This window comes from Lissotriton vulgaris, chromosome 1_1, assembly GCF_964263255.1.
Source record: "Lissotriton vulgaris chromosome 1_1, aLisVul1.2, whole genome shotgun sequence".
NCBI lineage: Eukaryota > Metazoa > Chordata > Amphibia > Caudata > Salamandridae > Lissotriton > Lissotriton vulgaris.
In genome coordinates, this window is record NC_141685.1 from 1438744958 (window position 1) to 1438767064 (window position 22107).

The 22107-nt window shown below is 42.2% G+C and overlaps 1 protein-coding gene across 1 annotated transcript in view; it reads left to right on the forward strand.

Annotated features, from left to right (window-relative positions):
- The window catches only part of TBC1D22A (TBC1 domain family member 22A), a 2197648-nt gene that overhangs the window by 801639 nt on the left and 1373902 nt on the right, over positions 1 to 22107 (forward strand). Inside the window, exon 8 of the mRNA XM_086967294.1 lies at positions 11655 to 11769. Within this exon, the coding sequence (XP_086823420.1) occupies positions 11655 to 11769 (115 nt within the window). The remainder of the gene's footprint in view (positions 1 to 11654; positions 11770 to 22107) is intronic.

The following is a 22107-nucleotide window of genomic DNA, read 5'->3' on the forward strand; positions in this document are numbered from 1 at the left end:
AAGTTGGCCACCAATCATCGGACCAAAATGTATCTGCCTTTCCAAACAGCAGAACCTCCGTCTTTCCTGCATTCATCATCAGGAAGTTTCTGGTCATCCAGTCCTGGATGTCTACCATGCAGTTTTTAAAACCTATTTTGGTTACGTCCGGATTCTGTTTGATAGTGATCAGTATTTGCGTATCATCCGCGTGGGACATGGTTCCAAAGCCGAGTGCTCGGATGACCTTAGCAAGAGGGGATACATACAGGTTAAAGAGCGTTGGGCTCAATATGGATCCCTGAGGGACGCCCTATGCGCGCGTCCGCTCGGCGCACTTCCTGATAAAGGCAAAGTGGGCGGGACTGCAACAGTGATTGGATGACCCTAGAGCGCTGACCCTGCTATCTCCAGGAAGTGAGTCGCTCGTAGGGGGTGGTGTTAGCCCTCCGCTCAAACGGCACAAGCGGCGACGGAACAGGGACACCAAGAAGCAGGTAAAACAGTACAATTACATGTGCAAATTCAGCAAGGTTAAAAATAGTAAGTTTAAAAAACTAGCGATTTGCCAATGCCTGTAGCGTTTCTAAGAGGTTTCGACTGCCACTGTTGTTTTAACCCCTCACACGCTCATGACGAGCTCAGCTTGTCATGAGCCACGGTTCTCGTGTGCTCATGACGAGCTGAGCGCGTCATGACCGTTAGAACGCTCACACGCGGGGCTAAATCCCCTGCTGTGCTGGGCGTTCTAAGGAACTGGCGTGGACATGACGAGCTCAGCTCGTCATGAGCACATGAGAACCGTGGCTTATGACGAGCTGAGCTCGTCATGAGCATGGGGGCGTTGGGCGCGCCACCCTCACCCCTCAGCACAGTGGGGGAATCGGCTCCGCAGTGAAGGGGTAAAGCAGAGAGCACATGCACTTTAGCTCTGGCTAGTATTGGTTAAGTACGCAGAGTCCTCAGGGCCATCAAAAACAAGACCATTAAAAATGAAGGCAGAAAGTAAAAAGGTTTTGGGGGAAGACCAACCTAAGGCTACCAGGTGTAACCGTGATTAACCACGTTTCATTATTAAATTTAAAAGCTGGAGAATTTAGACCCAGATACACATAAAAAATATATTTGCAGTTCATATTATAGGAAATAAGTTCCACATCTGATGTAGAGGCATGATGAGTCCTGGACAGAAAGATTTACAAAAAATATATAGTCCCACGTCAGCCATGCTTTCTTTGTGACAAGTGTGTCATATAAGAAATCTGTGTGAGATAATCCATTAGTATCCATTAGTTATGAGAGATAAGCCATATTTGTCATGCAAGTAAGAGGTATATCATTTGTTCTTGGCAATCATTGAACAAAATAACATAGAGAAGACACTTTAACAAATGATATAGGGCCAGATGTATCAGGCAATGCTTTTGCAATTCTAAAACAGTGAATTTTTTACTGATTCGCTATTCTGGAATCGCAAAATGCAATGTATGTAGGAATCTCGAAATATTTTGTTATTCCTTAAAATTCTCTAATAGCGAATCGCAAATTGCGATTCGCTATTAGGGAATGCATTCTCAATCAATCCTATGGGCCTGTAGGATTACCAAATTGGTAATCACAATTTGCGAATGCAAATCCAAGGGTGCTAGGGGGCTGAAGGACCCCCCTGATAAACCCCCAAAAAAGGTAAGTGTGCACATATGGCGCACACACATGCCCTAAGCGCATGTGTGTGCACCATATGGCATTTTGAAAAATCCACTTTTGGGCATTTATTAAATGATTCGCAAATTACCATCAACTTGAAGTTGATGGTAATTTAGGATTTCTAAATGCAAAGTTGCATTTAGCTAATGCTGCATGCATTGCATTTAGGGAATAGCAAATTGCAATTTCCTAAATGCAGTCGCAATTTAGGTACTCCTAAAAAATTGCAATTACCTATATTGCGAATGCAAAAAGTTACATACATAACAAAAGACCTTTTTGCATTTGCAAACGGGGTGATTCTGCAAAATGGCCTGTTTGCGAATGCAAAAAGCCTTGATACATTTGGCCCATAGAGAAGCAAATGTAATCATCCATTTCCAGAAGCATGAAACCATATCATAACGGTATTCTTGGACTTTTCCTCCTGCATTTGTAGTCAATGACTCAAGTGTTTTTGAATTCACAGAGAATTCCAAAGGTGCATGTTGAATGCTGTGACAATAGACAAGTTCTCAGGAGAACTCCTGGTAAACTGTTTACAACAAAATGAAAGAATTTCTGCATTTTGATATTGAAAAATATTTAAGCATGAAGGCAAGTTAAATTTGAAACTGGTATATTTGCCTCTGTAATATAAAAAAACATGTTTGCCCATACAGAAACCTGTTTCTCTAAAGCCTACCAATTTTTGCAGTGTTCTTTCTTATCCACAGTCTTGAAATTGATGTACTCCTCCACTTGATAAGAGTAAACCTCCGACATTTGCTGTGTCGGAATAGGCGATGTAAAAGTTTCAGGACACCCACAATTATGTCTATGGGTGTTGCCAATCTTGCCAAAGATTCTTAGTCCTGAAATGCCTACTCACCACCGCTGACTGGTGATTTACTCACATGAACATGTACGTGTAAATCTTTGTCTGAGTGATAAACCACATTCATAAATGTTGCTTTAATGAACATGAAAACAAGGCAGCACAAAACTGATTTTAAAAGAATTACAGAGTTTGTAAATTGAGTGTGTAGATTTATTTTGTAGTCAATTCAAAAGACTTTGCAAAACATATTGATTGTATTTATGCCAAGCTGTCCGTAACAAATTAATGTACACTTAATACTGGGACCGTATTCCTCTGAAAGATTCCAGTTAAAGAGTCAACACTTTCTCCAGGTTTGCATAAGTCAGTTTAGGTGCATCAATCATATATGATGGGTACGAGTCTGATGTTCAACCAACAGTAGGAAGACAGTAATTTGAATTTCTGAAGATAATCCAAACTGTTAAGAGACCAGCCAACAATTATTTCATTCCAAGTTACACTTTTTGATGGGCTGTGTCAAGTAATTGATGAGGAGAAGTAGCACAGTTATTGAAATGTAAGTCAATGGATCATGAGTCCTTCCAGAAATTATATTAAATGCCAAAGATGAAAGAGGAGTGTCTTCCTAAATTTAAGAGCTGTAAGGGGTCACATGAAGAGGTTTTTTTATTGTAGATGATGTTTAAGTGTGTCCTCAGTAAGGAACCTAATGGAGCAGCGTGAGTGAGATTCATCAGTAGAAAGTGGAGTGTGGCTTTATACTTCTAGAATAGGCATTGGTCCATTTAAATAGAATGTAGTAAAAAGAAAGATTTCCCTTTAGGATCGTTTAGCTTGAGGGCCAGTCACCCACATTAATCAACTCACGAACACCAATTCACAGATGAAAAATGGAAGCAATAAAGCACTTACAAAGGAAATAACAGCTATATTAAAATATATCCTCACTTCCGCTAGTGTATCAGGTAGCGGTCTAGCCTCCCACAAGGAGGGGCTATTTAGCCCTCTCGTTGCCCTGAGCGCGCAGCGGTCGCGCGCAGGGGAGTGCCTGAGGACGCGCCTGAGACAAGCCAGAGAGAAGCCCGTCTGTGCCCGTCCGTGCCTGGACGGGGCTAGGGGCGGGGTACCATGGCTGTTTCATCAATCTCCATGAGGATTCCTGATGCCGGCCGCATAACATATCCATCACAGGTACTACGGGATTTATGTCCCAGTATGTCCTATACATGTGCCGTCACTTTCCGTTCGAATCTAGAAGGCCCTTTCACTTGCCCTAACTGTTCTATACATTTCAGCTCTGAGTTAGTGGCCAAGAGCTCCTTGCGAGTGTCACCCGCAAGGCCTTGTCTAACATCCAATACCGGCCCAGTAAAGATTATCAAGGATCCCACTCCTATAGGAAGCAAACATTTGTTATGTAATGTGCGTTCACTATCAAAGCACGCTTCACAGGTGTGGGACCTGATATCCACAGAGAAGCCTGATCTCTGTTTTTTAACAGAGACTTGGCTCAAGCCTCATTCTGTCCCAGCCATTACTTTAGGCATCCCGATGGGCTATAAGATCTCTAGACTGGACCGCCCACATAAAATAGGTGGAGGAATAGCAATTGTATATAGGGAGGAGCTAATTGTTACTACACTGGAGGAAATTAGTACTCCCCTGATGGAATTAATGATTTTTAAACTTAGCTCTACCTCTGGGGAGAACAGAAGGGGTGCAGTTCTATATCGACCCCCAGGCTCGAGTGTGGATTTTTCGATCGCACTTATGGAGGTTCTGGCTCCATTCATCTTAAACAATCAGATTTTCCTATTAGTCGGGGATTTCAACTTCCACAGTGAACTGGAGACATGCATGGAGGCCAGAACACTTCTTACTGATATGGAACATTTAGGTCTGAAAAAAATGAATCAGGGACCCACACATGAGGCAGGCCATACGTTGGATTTCGTGTTCTCCAACTCATTTTTAAATATGTGCCCATCCCCCATTCAAGCAGAATGGACCGATCATTTTATTCTAAAATTTTACACTAAGCCCATGTGTAAACTAAGTGTACCGACTGCTTTGGCGACCAAAAGAAGACCATGGCACAAACTGACACAGGACACCTTTCGAGAAGCCTATCAAGCTCCCATAATTAACGAGCATGAGGGAATAATGCCAATTGAGCTCAATCGCTTTGCAAATGCTGTAAATGAAGCAATTGATGGTACTATACCACTTAAAACGTATAAACCCCGCCAAGCAGCCAGACAAGAAGTCTGGTACTCCGAAGACCTGAGACACATGAAACAAAAGACTAGGAAGCTTGAAAAGGTGTGGAGACATTCTCGGAAGCCGGAGGATAAACAATGCTACCTAACATCCCTTAGATCCTATCATAAGGCAATAAGGATGGCTCGGAAAAGCCATATTGCGATGCAACTCGCAGAGGCTGGGAAGGACTCTAAAGTTCTTTTTCAAATCCTGCAAACTTTTACCAAGCCTGTAGCATGCGAGACGGCGGAGATTGCTTCCCAAGAACTATGTGACAGGATCTCATCCTTCTTTATGAAGAAAATTGACACGATCTATGCTAAGATATTGGCCACTAAATCAATGGAAGTGGCCGATCTTAACAACCTCCCTCACAATAGTATACAGCAGAACACACTGGCCAATCGTTTAAAAAACTTTCCCCTTATTTCTTTGGAGGAAGTCATTTCCCTTATAAAAGTAACTAAGAGCGGTAGTCCGCAGGATACTGTCCCCGCCCGGATCATGCCTATGCTGGCTGATATTCTTGGTCCAGACATACAGAAACTGATTAATCTGTCATTAAGCACGGGAGAAGTCCCGAGAGATTGGAAACGGGCATTGGTAAGACCGCTAAGGAAAAATACCACCATTCCTTGGACGGATCTTGCCAACCTGCGACCCATCTCTCTCCTTCCCTTTGCGGGCAAGATGATGGAGAAGTTTGTTAATGGACATCTGTCCAGGTTTGTTGAGGAGACACATGGACTGGATCCCTCTCAGTCGGGTTTCAGCCCGAGACACAGCACCGAGACCACCTTGCTGTCAGTCGCAGACGATCTACGTATGTACCAGGATGGGGGTTATTCCGTCATCCTGGTTCTGCTGGATCTGTCTGCGGCGTTCGACACCGTGTCACATGACATCATGACCACCAGACTTGTCAACATCGGTCTGGAAGGTGTAGCTCTGGCATGGCTGAGGAGTTTCCTGACCGACCACATCCAGACCGTCACCTTGGGTGCCTACCGGTCAGAGGAGTTGGGGATCTCAAAGGGGGTGCCACAGGGGTCTTGCTTAAGCCCAACCCTGTTTAATATCTATGTGGCCCCCCTGGCAAACATCATGAGATCCCATGGGTTCATCCCTATGTCATACGCGGATGACACCCAACTCCTCTTCCCGTTTAAACATCTTACGGATACGGTCAGGAACTCTTTCTCCTTGGGGATGAAGGCAGTAGCTCACTGGATGGCATCAAACTTCCTGCAATGCAATGTGGCAAAAACGGAGGTGATGCTGTTCAGTGAGGCAAAGCTCCTATGGTCCCCAGACTGGTGGCCGCAAGATCTTGGCCCAGTCCCAGAGCCAAAGCAGGTGGTAAAAAATCTCGGTGTGCGTCTGGACCAGGAGCTCTCTTTAAAACAAAACAGCAATCAAGTAGTGGGCTCATGTTTCCATGTGATCGCTATGCTGAGGAAAGTCTTCCCCTTGCTCCCTGATACAACTAGGAGAACGTTAGTGCAGGCCCTTATACTGAGTCGACTGGACTACTGCAACGGGATGCTCCTATCAGCAAACGAGGGAGTTATTGCGAGATTGCAGGTAGTCCAGAACATGGCGGCCCGTCTTGTCCTAAATCAGCCTCCCCGCACACCATCGAAGCCTCTTCTGAACACCCTACATTGGCTACCCATCAAACAAAGGGTAAAATACAAGATAGGGTGCACTATACATAGAAGTCTCCAGAACAAAGGCCCAGAGTATCTAAATAATAGATTCTCTCTCTATAGGCCTGCTCGATCCTTGAGATCCAGTGAACAAGGTCTTTTACAAGTTCCAAGAGCTAGAAAGACCAGACAAGGTGGAAGGGCTCTGTCCATTGCCGGACCAAGATTGTGGAACAGCCTTCCTCTCTCCTTGAGACTTTGTCAGGAGTATCTCCCATTTAGGAAACAGTTAAAAACCTTCTTATTTCCTAATTAATTAATGACATCTGCCTACCTATTGTTACAAGCTGAAAAGGTTCTCAAAGGCGCGGAGATACTCCTCCGGGAGATGATCCTAGCGCGATACAAACCCGCAAATAAATAAATAAATACATATCACAATATTTATTCATCATTAAAAAACAGCAATGATCCCTAATACACAAATTCGTTAAAAAAATACACAAAAAATATTTTTCTAAAACACCAAATTGAGGACATTATTCATAAAAAGACAGGAGACATTCAGACAATTGACTTTGTCTTGATCGTGTTACTTCAGATACGATTGGGACAACAGAGGGTAACAGTTTTAATTCCCTATCACGACAACACTGTTGGCCTTTCTTAACAAAAATTAATGCATTGAAGTGTTTCGGTGGTATTAGATCAATAGGATCACCTTCTTCAGGACAAATTTAATATCTATCTCCTTTTGACTGGTGTCACCTAATTAAAGCAAAACAAAACATTCATTTACCTTTAATAAATACAAAAACATCTCTAAAATAATATAGCTAAAAATACATAAAATTAGTCAAGCGATTACAATGTAGTCTAATCAATCATCAGGTATAAATTCACTACATGTACAATAAGCCTAGCATGCTCCTAACCACAAGCATAGTAAAGGCTTAATCAGAAGTAGTTTCCTGCAAATCACGATCCTATTATTGCAACAATCTAATCATTACTATTACTGATTGCCCGTAAGTCTTTGTAAATGCTCCATTTTTTTAAAAACACAGCAAAATCATTCATCCTTCCAAACCATACATTCATATTTCATATACCATGGGACTCACCCGTGCAATCGCACATAAGTGAAAGACTCCTCCTGGATTTCATTAAAAAAAGGTAGGGTACTGCACTGTTGAAAATTGAATCTGTGGAGTATAGAAAAGTCAAGATTAAAACTCCTACTGTGGTAATGTTCGGCTGTCTTCAAGTTAACCAAATCACTGTAACGGATTTTATAAAGCGAGCATTACCTTTTCTTGATAGGAAATATATTCTTTGAATCGATTTCCTTGTGCGGTCAATCGGGCCACCTAGCTCTGTCGATAAAAGCACAAGTACATAAAATTGTGATATCAAGGCTCACTAGCTTTTTTATAAACTCCAGCCAATTACATACTAAGGCTAGGTTAACTATGTTTTATCAACTACCTTCTTATTTGATACACAGTGTTTATATATTGTAATCCACCGGAAGGGATTTTCTATCTCCAATATTCTCGGGGGATTCAGCTGTCATATTCCTAAGTATTATAAACAATTAACGACAGAACCTGTTGTTATCAAAAAAGCAGGCGCTGTCTCACCTTATCACACGGTCCTTGTAGCGGTATAATGTTTAATTCTTGGCCCGGAGTAAGATGTGGTTGTGGCTACATCCGTCGAAACAAGTATAATAGGAGAGATCGAAAAGGAATGATTAATCCCTATATAGGCCACCTACTGAATTAACATGCCTTATGTTGAACCTCACTCTTGTTCATATATTTTTTTAAATAAAAATTATGAACTTTAAGGTCCTCGTCATTAGCCGAATTATCCTCCCGGGTCCCGGAAAATATCCCGACCCTCATCTTGTAAATTAATTTAAGGCGTGCACACTTTATGCCTTGCATAATAATCTTAGAGTGGATATCTTACAGTACCATCTCTACGGTGGCAGTAGCGTACTAAATTAATGCTACTCGCCACAGTCATATTTAGAAGACCCCATTCACTTTTATTGAGTTTCCTGCTCACCTTTTTATTTCTACAACCAGCTTTCTCTGATGCCGGCTTCCCGCGTACTCTAGCGGCAACCTTTCTTTTTTACTACATGGTATTTGGGCACTCCATTCCCTTTGGTTGAAAAGAGCCCCTCTCCTTGTTTTACGACCATTTAAGTAGAAGTCAAATAAGCAAAAGCCTTTCTGAATGAGCCAAAAGTGCAGCAGTTTTGACAAATGAATACATCAAGGTGAGGATCACAAAAGAAACTATCCAAGTCAGCTAATGTTTGCTGTCAAATGGTGCAATCTTGGTGATGATTTTTGTTGTTCTCATTTAAAAGGTGTGGTGTTATAAACGGATGTAACACTAACACAAATCACAACTTTTTCACATTTGCTTGGCTCTTGAATCAATTTAATATCAAATGATTGTTTCTATATCCTGATTAGCTGTACGGGTTAGCACCTGGTAGTTGTTTGAACTATAAAATACAGCTCAGCAATAATCAGTGTTCAGTGGGGCCCTCAGGACATTTTGCCTGGTGACACTACACCTGCTGCCTCAATGGAAGCTATGCCCCGGTGTCCACGCACTAGGCTCTCACACATGGTTTCACTAAATTATAAGATCCCTCTGATCCAATGGAACTGAAGTGCCACTCACATGTAGAGATTTTGGTTAGCTGGCATTCTCTCCAAATGGAATTGGATTTTGAGTTCATCAGCAAAGATATGCATACTTGCCTGGTATTTTGTAACAATTTTCTAAAGAGGCTATACGTGAACCTGATAAAGATTGGTCTCCTTATTAATTAAGTAAGAGGTGATGTTTGAAGCAAGATTTGTGATTACTAAGGATGAAGGTATTTAGTGACATTCTTATTATAGATATATATGGTTTAATGGGCATCTTTTCTGTGGTAGTTTAGTTATTCCTCTCTCTTTTTTGTTTTGTGTATGATATCTTATATCTTATATTATGTCTCTTGTACAGTGTACAAATACCTCTAGTGTAGCATTGTGGCACTGTAACTCTCCAGAGCAATTATAGACCGGCATGTATGATTTTTTGTAGAAGTGAGTAATTATAGTTTGTGGGAATAATTCGGTTGTATTCATGAGGTCCTAAACATTGTCAGGTTGTGTCACAACTAACGTGAGGCCCCTTGTATGCATGCATGCTCATATTTGGAGGATATGTGAGATAGTGAGATATTCACCTCATGTGGCCGCATTTTAGCTGAAAAGTAGTTTAGATAATGTCTGTAAAATTTATTTTTCCACTTTGCATTGTGGTTTATGGTTCATGGGTGTTTTCTTGCAATAGCGTATTTATCACTTAGGGAAATAATTGAAGAACCACATTATTAAGCCCTTCTGAAAAGAATGTTTTTTTTGTTTGTATATCTAATTGAGTAGGGTGTTCCACAACTTCTGACCTGGACCCCTAGACAAAGTGAGAGCACTCTCTGAGTCATGTTTGTTGAAGCACAATAATACAGCGGTAGGAATGTGTTGGATCAAAGGGATTATCTAGGGTTCTGGATCTGAAATTCTGTTGTAAAAATGTTGATCTGATTCCATATAGTGCATGATGTATAATGCAAAGTGCTTTGAATGAGATTTATCAAAATACTGGCAACTAGTGTAAGGTTAGAGGCCTGTGGCTTTGATGCCTCAGGGTTTCAGTTGAGGAAGCAGTGTGGTTACTGAATTTTGGACCCATTGTCAATGATTGAGGACTTATATATGGACAAGAGAGTAGAAGGGCTAAATCCTTATCAGCATATAGAGAATTCTATTACAGCATCCAGTTTGCGTTAGAAAGTTAGATCTGCAACAGAGATGACTTGTACATTTTTTTTTGATATGTGGAGGTGCTTTTGCTTGGTATGCAAGCCAGGTATTTCTTTAGAAGTAGATCAGATCCCCTCTCTAAGGATTAACGTTTTATCTCAGTTGGTGTATTTGTATTTTTCAAAGTATCTGTGTGTGGTCAGTGTAGCTGTAACATGACAGACTGAAGGATTAAACTAATCTGTCTAAAGGGACAAGGCACATATTGAAAAGAAGGGGTAAATAATTGAACAGTGGGGGGCCGTGATATCAAAGCAGTAGGGTCTGGAAGTGAACTGTGGAAGATAATGTGCCTCCAGTTGGATTTGATGGAATTGACCCAGTACATTGCTTTCCCATGACTGCCGACATTCTCCAGTCTGGTTATCAGTATTGGGTGGAGGACACTGTCAAAAGCAGGTGAGAGATCCAGTAGGATCAAAGTGGCCACTCCATTAGCATCAACCTGCATTCTCAGTTTCTCCATCTTAGAGTCCACAATAGGATTGTCCCTCAGGAAAATAGACAACTGGCCTGGGCATCTGAAAAGATACTGCTTCTGACAGTGAACTCCCAATTTACAAGTAGATTGCACATAAAATGATTTTACCTATACAGCATCAATTTGCAATTGGTCTGCATTTCACTGGGTTTGTTGCATTCAGACATGGTTTCTTTACAACCGGTTTGATTAAACCTCTTTCTGCAATATACGTATAGTAGCTGAAACATTGATACTACTTTGAGCACCTTGCACATTTAGCCTTGATAGCTAGGATTTCCTGGGAAATAGTCAGGGGCATGACAGGTGGTGATCCATCCCTTTCAGATAATCGGGTTAATATACTAAGTATATCTCCTTCAGTTGATTGAGCATGCACTACTTTTTGCAGGTTGCTTGTTGTTTCGTGCAATCTTTAAGATATGAAACTCCTTTGCCTTTTCTACAAAAGTAATGCCTGGCATATCCTAAAGTTCTCATTAAGGAGGGTATTAATTCATTGTAGCACCTCAGAGATGATTCGAATACTTCCTTTGAGGAGTACGATGTAAAGGCAAGACAAGTGGAGGAATTTTTATTCTGTTGCCATATTGTGTACTATTGTTCCTAGGTTCTTAATCCTAATATTCTGAATAAAGTCAACGATTACGAAACATTATTTCCTGCTATTTATTTACAAATCTTTGCTTGTATACCATTCTTATATTTGAAAATGAAAAAGGTTAATATTTTTCATGTACTTACAAACTCTTATCTCCAGGGTAGAATAATGTTTGTCTATCATTTTGTTTTTCTAATATTATTTTTCCAGTTTTCATTATGTGACTTTATAGATGAAATGTGTTTTTCAGATTTTTGAACGGATTTTGTTCATCTGGGCGATACGACATCCGGCCAGTGGATATGTTCAGGGAATTAATGATATCCTTACACCGTTCTTTGTGGTCTTCATTGGTGACTATACAGGTAACATTTGTGATGGGAATGTCTGAAGTATTTAAAGAAATACAGTAGTTGAATATTTAATACTTGAAAATTAGCAAGATAGCAGTTACATCACCCAATATTGGACACCAATCAAATTTAATTTGAGGCGATTACTTTAACTTGAACACTCTTCTGAACATTTGAATAAGTAGTACCGTTGTTGTTTGGCTTATGAAGAAGACTATATAATAATAAATAGATACCATCCTCAATGGCACACATTTTAGAATGTCTACAGAATGTCCTCTAACCCAGGTTGCTGCATGTCCATGGACCTACATTTTAAAAAACAGCAACACCTACCACTACAAATCGGGGAAGGGAATTTGGTGTAACTTCACGCAGCAACTTTTTCTGCATCAGGGAGCAAACAGCAAAGCTACTTAAAGTGCGAAATGCTGCTTCCCACTTAGCATCACTGCCTTGACATATTTGCATTGGAACTCAAACCTTAACATAGTAGGTGTCTTCCAAGTGTTGAGCATACCTGTATGAGAACATGCCCCCTACTTTCCCTTCTTAGGTCTGCTTTACCCAAGACCATATCATTGTATTAAAACTGGTACTTATGTGCAATTTCAGGCAGCCTTCATAATTCACTGTTCTGTTATTGTGCCATTCATATATTTCTTTAGTGCACTACAGCATTAGGCAGTAGATCAGCCATCTTCAGATATTGGCTAATGCCATAATGACCGTATTCTGCACATCCATACATACAATTGTTCCCCAAAGTGACAGGGGTACAATGTCAATGTGTGCACTTTGAGACCAAGAGAATGTTTTTGCTATTTGACAATGTCTTTTTTTTTTTTGATTGATGAGGACCGGCTACCTTCCTCAACATTAAGATTTCCAAAAACCATGAAAAGAAACGAACAAACATTGACAAAGCCACAAAGGCTGGCAGCCAGCACCAGACCTATTGGCTTTGGCAGTGCTTGGTAACTTTTTACTTCCTTGATGGATCTGCAGGAACTTGCATTAGGCATAACGACTAAACATGCCACATGAAAACTTTAAGGACCCCGCTTTTAACTATACTCCCTTTAAGGAATCAGTCAAGTATAAAATGGCCAAGAGGAAGCTAAACTTGCTAAGCATCTGTCATTTTTTAAGAAAATTCGTCAAAGGGATCTAAAGGTATAGGCATATCAAACCCTCAATGGCAGAGCAACTAGGTCTAACAGTTGCAAGCCACTCTCTTAAACAATGTGTGTGTTTTGGAGTTTGGGACACAAACTTTGACTGATCAAAGTGAATTTATTGGGCATAATGGAGGAGATGTTGCCTAATGTCCAGAGCTGCTGACTTTAGGACTGGGGATCCAGGTTTAAGTCCTGGCAACACCTCAGCATCCTGTGATCTAGGGCAAATCACTTAATCTCTCCCTGCCTATAAAGAATCGGACCACTTAAGTAATCTGGTGCTCAGGTAAGGTACTCCAATGCTCGCGAGTTATGTTTGTGCGCTATATAAAAAGTGCAAAAGAAAAAAGAAGAAAAATACTGCGGCAAAAAAATTTACAAAATGATTTAAACACTTTTTTCATTGAGTGTAACATTTGTGGGGACAATAAACAGTAACTTTGTGTGCGAGGAATAATCCTTTACTAATACGTTTGACAGTTCCGTTATTAGGTTGAAAGCCCTCACCTCAGGCTGACACAAGGCCAGGGCACAGATCCTGGAAAAATAATAACAATTAGAATGACAGCTGACACCTCAAAGGTAATTGGGGGACAGGCTGCGCTCTGAGCGTCTTTCTTTACAGCAGTTGAAGATACAGATCAAAGTGTTCCCAGCCTTAAATGTAATTGAGTCGTTTGAAAAAACGCCCTCCACACGCATAACATTCCCATCCCTTTGTGGAGCTACTCAATTTATTCTTATCAGCTGGGTTTATAATACTTGGGAGACGTGCTCAAGATTAGCCTTGTTTATTTATTTATTTTTTAATGAAACCTACCTTTAAAAAAAAAACTATAAAACAACATTAAATAATTGTTTTTTTAAGATGAATGTGGAATTTTTACCGAAATCTTAAAGAAAACGCACCCCTGTAAGAACACAGATCCTGACGATCATATTAAAAGGATTATCATTTGCTCAGGTTGTGAGAGCAGGTCAAGGAGATACAGGAAACTTGATGCCATGTGCAGGTGAATGAGAGATTCCCGAGGGCCACAGCAGGCCCTTGGGAAGGAATGGAATAGCAGAAACATGTTTGGGGGAACAGAACTCGAAAACAATTGTGCTGCAATCTTATAGGATGATATTCAGACAATAAAACACGTTTCCATATCTGTGCAAACACATGCCAGAGACTCTTCTCAAACCAGAGCACCATATTTAAAAAGCAGCAATGGATAAGTACATGAAGCAGAGCCAATGAAAGTACAGGTACAAAGTAATCAGGCCGTAAAAAAAGAAACCACTTTTACGAAACGAAGATTACAAAATGAGGGCTGAGATTTGTTTGGGGGTTATTACAGCACATAAAGGGCCCCTATAACATAAATGCCAACAGGACGCTCTACATGCATAGTGTTTACAATGTACTGTAACATGCATGAAACAATCCTCAGCTATTATTATATGGTCTGTTTCTCCATATCCGCATATGTTCTGTAGACAAGAAGACCACCCATTTGAGCTTAGAGGAAGCCTCTGACTCATTTAAAAAATGGTACTCACAAGCTCTCACATGCCTCCCCTCCATCTTTGCCTAACAAGAACCACATCAGGTAGCCTGCACTGCAACAAACATAAAGCGTCCAGACTCCACTCTTTAAAAAATAAAAATAGGAAAAGTGCACAAGGTCCTCAAGAGGCAGAGACCTGTAGTGTTGCTTCAGTCCACGCTTGGGAAGGAGAGCATGCTGGTTGTGAAATGTAAACTTGCAGATTAGTCACCACGCTTAAGATAATATCACATAAGCCGGAAATGGATGCTGTAACGAGTCAAAGAAATGGAAAAGATGAGATCGGACTGGGAAAGAAAGATTTTCACTCACCAATTAAGACTCTCACCAGAAATGCTAGCACTTAAAAAACAAGCTATTTCATGCTTTGATGATCCTAAAAACAGAGTAGACTGCAACAGGGTTGATGCACTACCTCTCTTGGACCTCTCAGCTGCCTTCGACACAGTTGACCATTACACTCAAATCCAAAGGTTTTAAGAAGCCGGTATAGAGAGGACTGCCTTCGACTGAATCCATCCTACCTTCCAAACATGACAAATGTACTCTTTTCTTCACCTTTCTCATCCAAACCATACTTCACAAAAGCAGGACATTAAAAAGTATTCTAATGTGAGTCGGCCAAGATTTGTCTTCAGAGTTAAACATTAGTGTCTTGAGACAGCAGGCATTGCCTCCTATTGGGCTCTGTACATTAGTGGCTTTCAACACATCATAAACATCTCCACCTGATTTATATTATGTGCTGAAGCCCTGGAGCAAAATGCCTCTTGCATTCCCAACTAGACCTGGGCAACATGTATATCATCCATTCCAGTCCCTGCTTTGCTTCCTCCTTTTCATCTAATGTTTCTGTTAGAATGGACATTCTTGGTGTGGTTTCCCCCCAAACATTTTGCCTACACTCCTCCTGTCTTGCTGAATTCATTTGTTTGCTCTAGCATTCTGGGCAGGTGACCACTGATAACCAGTGCTAAAATGCTTGTGCTTACTCCTGTAAACATGGTAAGATTGGCCTACACCTAACTGGCATATTTAATTTACTTGTAAGTGCCTAGTCAAGTGGTATACTGTTAGAAATCGGGTTTCTGGTTGGCAGAGATGTGCACCCTGTTCAAGCAGAAACAATAATCCTAACAAGGATAAATCACAACACACCCTAAATTGTCATGTGCTCACCCTCTAGTAGATTGGTAGATAGCAGTCAGGATTAATTTAAGAGGCTATGTGTAAAGTGTTTGTACAACACTTCAAACACTTACAGTGTGGAACCACAACAGAAAAACTCCACACCAGAATAGGAACATTAAGAATAATTTTATAAACGAAAATGAAACAAGGCCAAAATGACAACAATCCAACAAGTAGAAGTTGAGTGTGGGAGGTGAGGTCGGATATACAGACGCGGAGGCTGAATATATTGGCGAACAGCACTTTTATTGTCAGGCAACAAGGCTTTAGGTTTCACGACAGGGTCTGAACTTCCACACGCGGCACCAAGTTCTCCAAGATTGAAGGGGTCGGCCGTTGTAGGCGATTCTTCTTCTTCGTCCGAGGGTCGTTGTTCTTGGGGCGACCGCGTCTCCGTGGTGTTGATTAACCGGAGGTACCGAGAGGGAAGAAAAAGGGACCGTCAGTGATCTGGGTGGTTCGAAACCCTTGCTCCTACACCGTAAAGTAGTGCACGAAAATCGGGTACAGTGAAGGGGAGTGCGTAAAGGTATTGGAAGTGGTGGGTAAGGGAATAGGGAGTGAGCGGGTATGGAATAAGGATAAGAATGAAGAGGGGTTGAAGTCATAGACCAAGGCCCTAATCCCAGTCCAGTAGCTTAGGTGAAACAGTGGGTATTACTCTATTACCAATGTCAGTTTCGTAGTTCCCTTTACAAAAATCCACCCGCCACCCGCAATGTCCTCCCTGCCTCCCACCTCCCTTAACACACAACAGTTTCCCCAAAAGGGCTTCGGTTCAAAGTCACTCACCGGCCCCGCCGTAACTCTCCTGAGTCACGGCACGCTCTCCAGCCTCCTCCGGGGGACACCACCACTCCTCCGTCCAGCGGTCTTCGGTTTCCCCCGCCACTTCCTCCAGGTCAGCAACGCTGTCTTGACTCTCGGCGTTCAGCTCCGGCTCCCGGCTCCGAGATTCAGCGTCCTCCTCGTGGTTCGTCTCTGGTCCCGCCTCCTCGACGTTCTGCGACGACCCCGTGTCCTGTGAGGCGTCTCTTTTTATTCGTCCATTGTTCGTAGCACCTCCTCTAGCCGTTGCCTCACGCTGTGGAAAGAGAGGAGAGATATCGGTCTTCGTCCAAGTTTCAGGTGAGACGGAATGTCGCCATGGCCGAGCAAGGGTATCTGGGCTTTGTAGTTCCGCTTTAACAGGGGTTCCGACCCGATCTTTCTCACATTGAGATATGGATTTTCAACAAGAAAACAATAAAAAGAGCGTAGAGAAGCAATAAGAGCCTAAAAGGGACACCTGGTCACGCTGGACCGGGGCAAAGTCAAAAGTTCACTCTGATCACAGTAGATTGTGGGTTGGATAAAGGGACCCACTTGGACCTGCTAAACCAAAGTACCTTGATTCGGGAGGCATTGTTGCCGACGGAGATGCAAGGTGAAGCCGAAGAGATGTGTTGCTTTTGAGCCACACAGTGGACGAGATGCATACATTTTCCCCAGGCAACAGCTGCAATGTGTCAGTTAAGCGTGCAAAGAGCTGGTTCCGAGAGCAATGCAAAGTTGCTGCTCCTGCAGTAGACAATGTGTTGATTCTGAAGGCGATGCGCTGGTTGTGAGGCCGATGCACAGGGCCCGCTACACACAAAAATGAGGATTTTCTGGTTCTGACTCATGCAAAGGCAAAGATAAGTGGTTCTGATGAAGATGCATGGGTTCTGGTTGAAGCAGCACTTTACACCCACTTCCAAAGGCCTAGGAATGGATTGGCACCACCTGGCAGGGCAAGACTTGCAGCAAGCAAAGTCCAGGTGCAGTATCACGATGAATTGAAGTCTGGTATGTCCCTGAGATTTAGACAAGTAGGCAATTCAGCAAGCCCTTGGAGTTACTGTAGGTTCAAGTAATGCAGACCAGTCCTTCTCCCCCAGGCAGGAGAACATCAGGCAGAAGAGCAGCTCAGCAAGGCAAAAGTCCAGCAAAACAGCAGTCCAGAATAGTGGAAGTCCTTTCAGCAGCACAGCAGTTCTTTTTCCTGGCAGATTGGTCACCGTTCCAGAAGTATACCTAAGTCATGGTGTCAGAAGTCCATTACTCAAATTCAGTTGTGTATTGGAAGTGGGGGGGTCTTCAAAGAAAGCCCTGGCTCCAGACTCACTACAGGGGGATATGTAGCCCTTTATGCGTGGACAGGAAACAGCCTATTCAGGTGTAAGTTTCAGGCTGTGCGATTTCCTCCCTCCCATCACCCAGGATGGTCCATCAAGCCACACCTAAGCTTCCTTGTGTGTGGCTGTCTACAAGGAATACACAAGGCTTGGCTGTCACCCAGCCCAGACTGAACAGAGACAGGCAGCAGGCATCAAATCACTAAAACTTTCTAAAAGTGACACTTGCTAACTGTAATTTAAAATCCAACTTCACCGTAAGTTCTGATTTTAAATTGTGAGTCTAGGGACACCAAACTTGAAATCTCTTCACAATTGGAAATTACACTTAAAAGATGTAATAAGGTAATCCCAATGTTATCCTATGAGAGCGATCGGCCTTGCAGTAGTGATAAACGAAAATTATAGTTTTTTTTACTCGCAAGACATGTAAATCTTAAAAGTACCTCTCCTGCCCTGTACGCTTTAACCACAGCCAAACTCCAGAAAAGACTCCAGCGCATACAGAGCGCCTCTGCACGACTCATCCTGGACATCCCCCGTCACAGCCACATCTCTGCCCATCTGAAAGACCTGCACTGGCTCCCCATCAGCAAGAGGATCACGTTCAGACTCCTCACCCACGCACACAAGGCTCTCCACGACATGGGCCCCAAATACCTCAACAGCCGCCTCACATTTACACACCCACCCGCCAGCTCCGATCCGCCAGCCTCGCTCTCGCCGCCGTCCCACGAATTCGCAAAGCCACCGCCGGAGGAAGATCCTTCTCCTACCTGGCGGCCAAGACATGGAACTCCCTCCCCACCCCCCTACGGCTGACCCAGTATCATCTCTCCTTCAGGAAACAACTCAAGACCTGGCTGTTCAAGCAGTAGCGACTCACCTCCCCCCCCAGCGCCTTGAGACATTAACGGGTGAGTAGCGCGCTCTACAAATTACTTGATTGATTGATAAATACATTATACTCTGCCCTGTGGGTCATACAGGGCCTACCTTTGGGTGACTTACTCTACAGCAAGATTGTACCCACTTAATTTACCTTGTAGGCAGCTGGGATGCCACTTTCTGGGAGGTACATACAAAAAGGAGCTTTAGAGGAAAGAAACGCAGGTCGCCCTCCACTCAACAGTCAATCAAAAACAACAAGACCTGGTTTATAAGGCTACTTTTGTCAGGCTACACTCTTTCAAAACGGGGGCGAGGATTCACAAACTGTAAATTCCATATATTCCTCTCTTCCCTGCTATGAGGTAATCACCAACTGTTTTCCGGCTTTACTTAAAAATAAATAAAAACTGTTTTTACAACTGGCAGTCGCCACATCTTCTAATATTTCCATCAACATTTAACAGTGTGAAAAGAACCCAGAAATTTCAAAGTGATGAGGGCAGCTGAATATGAAGGGTTGATGCAATGGTGGGATGCTTAAAAACAAAGATGAATAGCACACCGTTTTTTAATGAGCACCATTAGTTTTCCTTTGTGGTTAAAGAATGGCCTTAAGTATGAAGAGATTTTGGAGAGGCCGAGATGAAATGGTACAAAATTTGTCTTGAATATTAGAATTGTGTTGTTCAGAACAATATATACATTATTTTATAGATTGACATTATAACTGAATGATCAATCCACTCTGAGGACTCACAGATGGAGTTCCCTGTGTGACCTCAACAGATCGAGCTGGTACGTGGAACAGTGGCTTTTTGAGGGTAAATATTAATGTAAACTATACGCTTAATGAATAAGGAGGTCCTTTGACCAAAAGGGAGTTGAGAGAGTGATGGAGTGTGTTCTTCTTTTCTCTGTTTTTACATTTGGCAGTCTCCGATAACAGTGTATGGTGTGTCCAATACTGGTGCCTTGACGAAGAGGCTTGCCCTGAAGAATTTGCCTAAAATTGATGTGGCAAAGAAACATGTTGGCACTGTAAACGGTATGCATGATAAGCAACCGGTTTTTAATTTGAAAAAATACACAGTTGAATAATGGTTGCAAATACAGTGCATTTATTCAATTTTAATTTCACACGGTCACCTCGTGAGATGTGATCTGTTCACGTTACTGCACTCAGGTTATTTTCTTTTGGACACTATTTTTAATATTTTTAAGACAAAATGACCACCAATGATGGGAAAAGTGGGCACAACTGGTGAGTACCAACCAGTGAACCCGTTGGTGGTGCGCACTTGAGGGGTCATTTTGTCTTTTCACATTTTTCCCTTTGACATTTCTGGGTTCTTTTCACACTGTTACATGTTGATGGAAATATTAGAAGATGTGGTGACTGCCAGTTGTAAAAACAGTTTTTATTTATTTTTAAGTAAAGGCGGAAAATGGTTGGTAATTACCTCATAGCAAGAAAGAGAGGAATATATGGAAATTACAGTTTGTGAATCCTCGCCCCCATTTTGAAAGTGTGTAACCTGACATAAGGCGCCTTATAAACCAGGTCTTGTTGTTTTTGATTGACTTTCTGGGAGGTGCCTGGCTCTCACTGAACAGGGGAGCCTGTGATGAATTCAGGAGTTGTTGGACCGTCGTTATTTCTTATTTGTCTGAAGTGTGGGTGTCATCTTGAAAAGTAACCCCTTCGTTTTTAATAAGTTTATATTTTAAACCTTTCTCACCTTTATTTTAGTATTCTTGGTTGTCAGTAGTTTTCAGTTACAGGGATGTCTGTGACTGAATTCAGGAGTTGCTGGACCCTCGTTATTTTGTATTTGTCCACATGTTTTTAACATAGTGCTGTGTTTTGCACAGGCCACCCACCCATGCTACGCCCTCTTCTATGGCGGGATATTTAAAACACTCTTTAGTGCATCTACAGATGGAACCCACTTTATTATTTTTGTAGGCAGCTGAGCTGCCACTTTCTGTGAGATGCCTGGCTCCCACTGAAGTTTGTTTGCCATCTTTGTAGGATAATCCCCTTCGCTTTTAATAAATTTAAGGTTTAAAACATTCTTACCATTGTTTTAATATTCTTGGTTACTAGTAGTTTTCAGTCACAACGGAGCCTGTGACTGAATCCAGGGTTTGCTGGACCCTCGTTATTTCTTATCTTTCCTCTTGTTTTATCATTGTGCTGTGCTTCACGCAAATCACACCTCTTGCCACACCCCCTTCTATCGTGGGATATATAAACCATTCCTTAGTACATCTGGGCAGCGAAGGCACGCAGCGGGTATGCCCATGGCACACATAATGCAAGCCCGTCCGTGCCTGGACCATGCCAAGAGCCTGTCCCCCTGGTGGTTTTGGACCAGACTCACAGCTACAGTCCTACACCCAGGACAAGCTACTTGCATTAGATTCAGGTAAGAGTGTAGGATGTCCCGTTTTTGACTGCCCTTTTATGACTTAAAAAAATCAACTCAAATGCTGTGGGAAGTACATAAAGTCTCCAATCCCCCAGCACACACATGCTCTCCTCAGCAGCTCTTCTCTGGCTACGAACCTCCCTAGTCAGCAGCCTGAATTCAATAAAGCCACATCAATAAACACACAAACTAAAGCAGTTATTAACACATTTCCTTGCATTTTAATAAATGCAAGATCATTAATCAAACATAGCTCCGAATTCTCTCTTTTCATGGAACTTAATGACTAGACCCAGCTTTTGTAACTAAAACTTTCCACGAGTAACTCAGATGTGTTGTAAGCATTACCAGATGGTTTTGCAATTTACAGACATGACAGTCACCTAAGCGTGGTGTGGGCATAGAACTCATACATAGAGAGGACGTAGAGGTCTGCTGCAATCCAGTACCTTCTTCACATTGCGAGGCAGTCTCCTTCAATATTAAAGTTACCAAACCGCAGTCCTTCACAGGAATGGCAATATATCGAACTCACGGACCCATACAGGCTTTCTTTCAGGACTTAGGCAACCTTCTCAAAGAACACACTTTATCCACTAACTTTACTGTCCGGGGTGATTTAAATTTTTACTTAGAGGGCACAGTCTGACTCAAATACTACAGCACTAATCTATACTCTATCCGGACTTGACCTCGCCTAAATAGTAAATGGCCAAACACAACTGGCTGGACACATATTAGATGGTATTTTTACCAGTACCACTTCACTAAGTAATGTGAGGGCTCTTCCACTTATTTGGACAGACCATAATGTCTTCCTTTTTGACTTAGCTCTCAGTCAGCCCTACTCCAATATCAAACCACCTTTCCTTCGCGGGCCTAGCATAATATCCAACCAGACCTTTTTGCAGCAAATTTGACGACTCATCCCCAATGCTTTCTA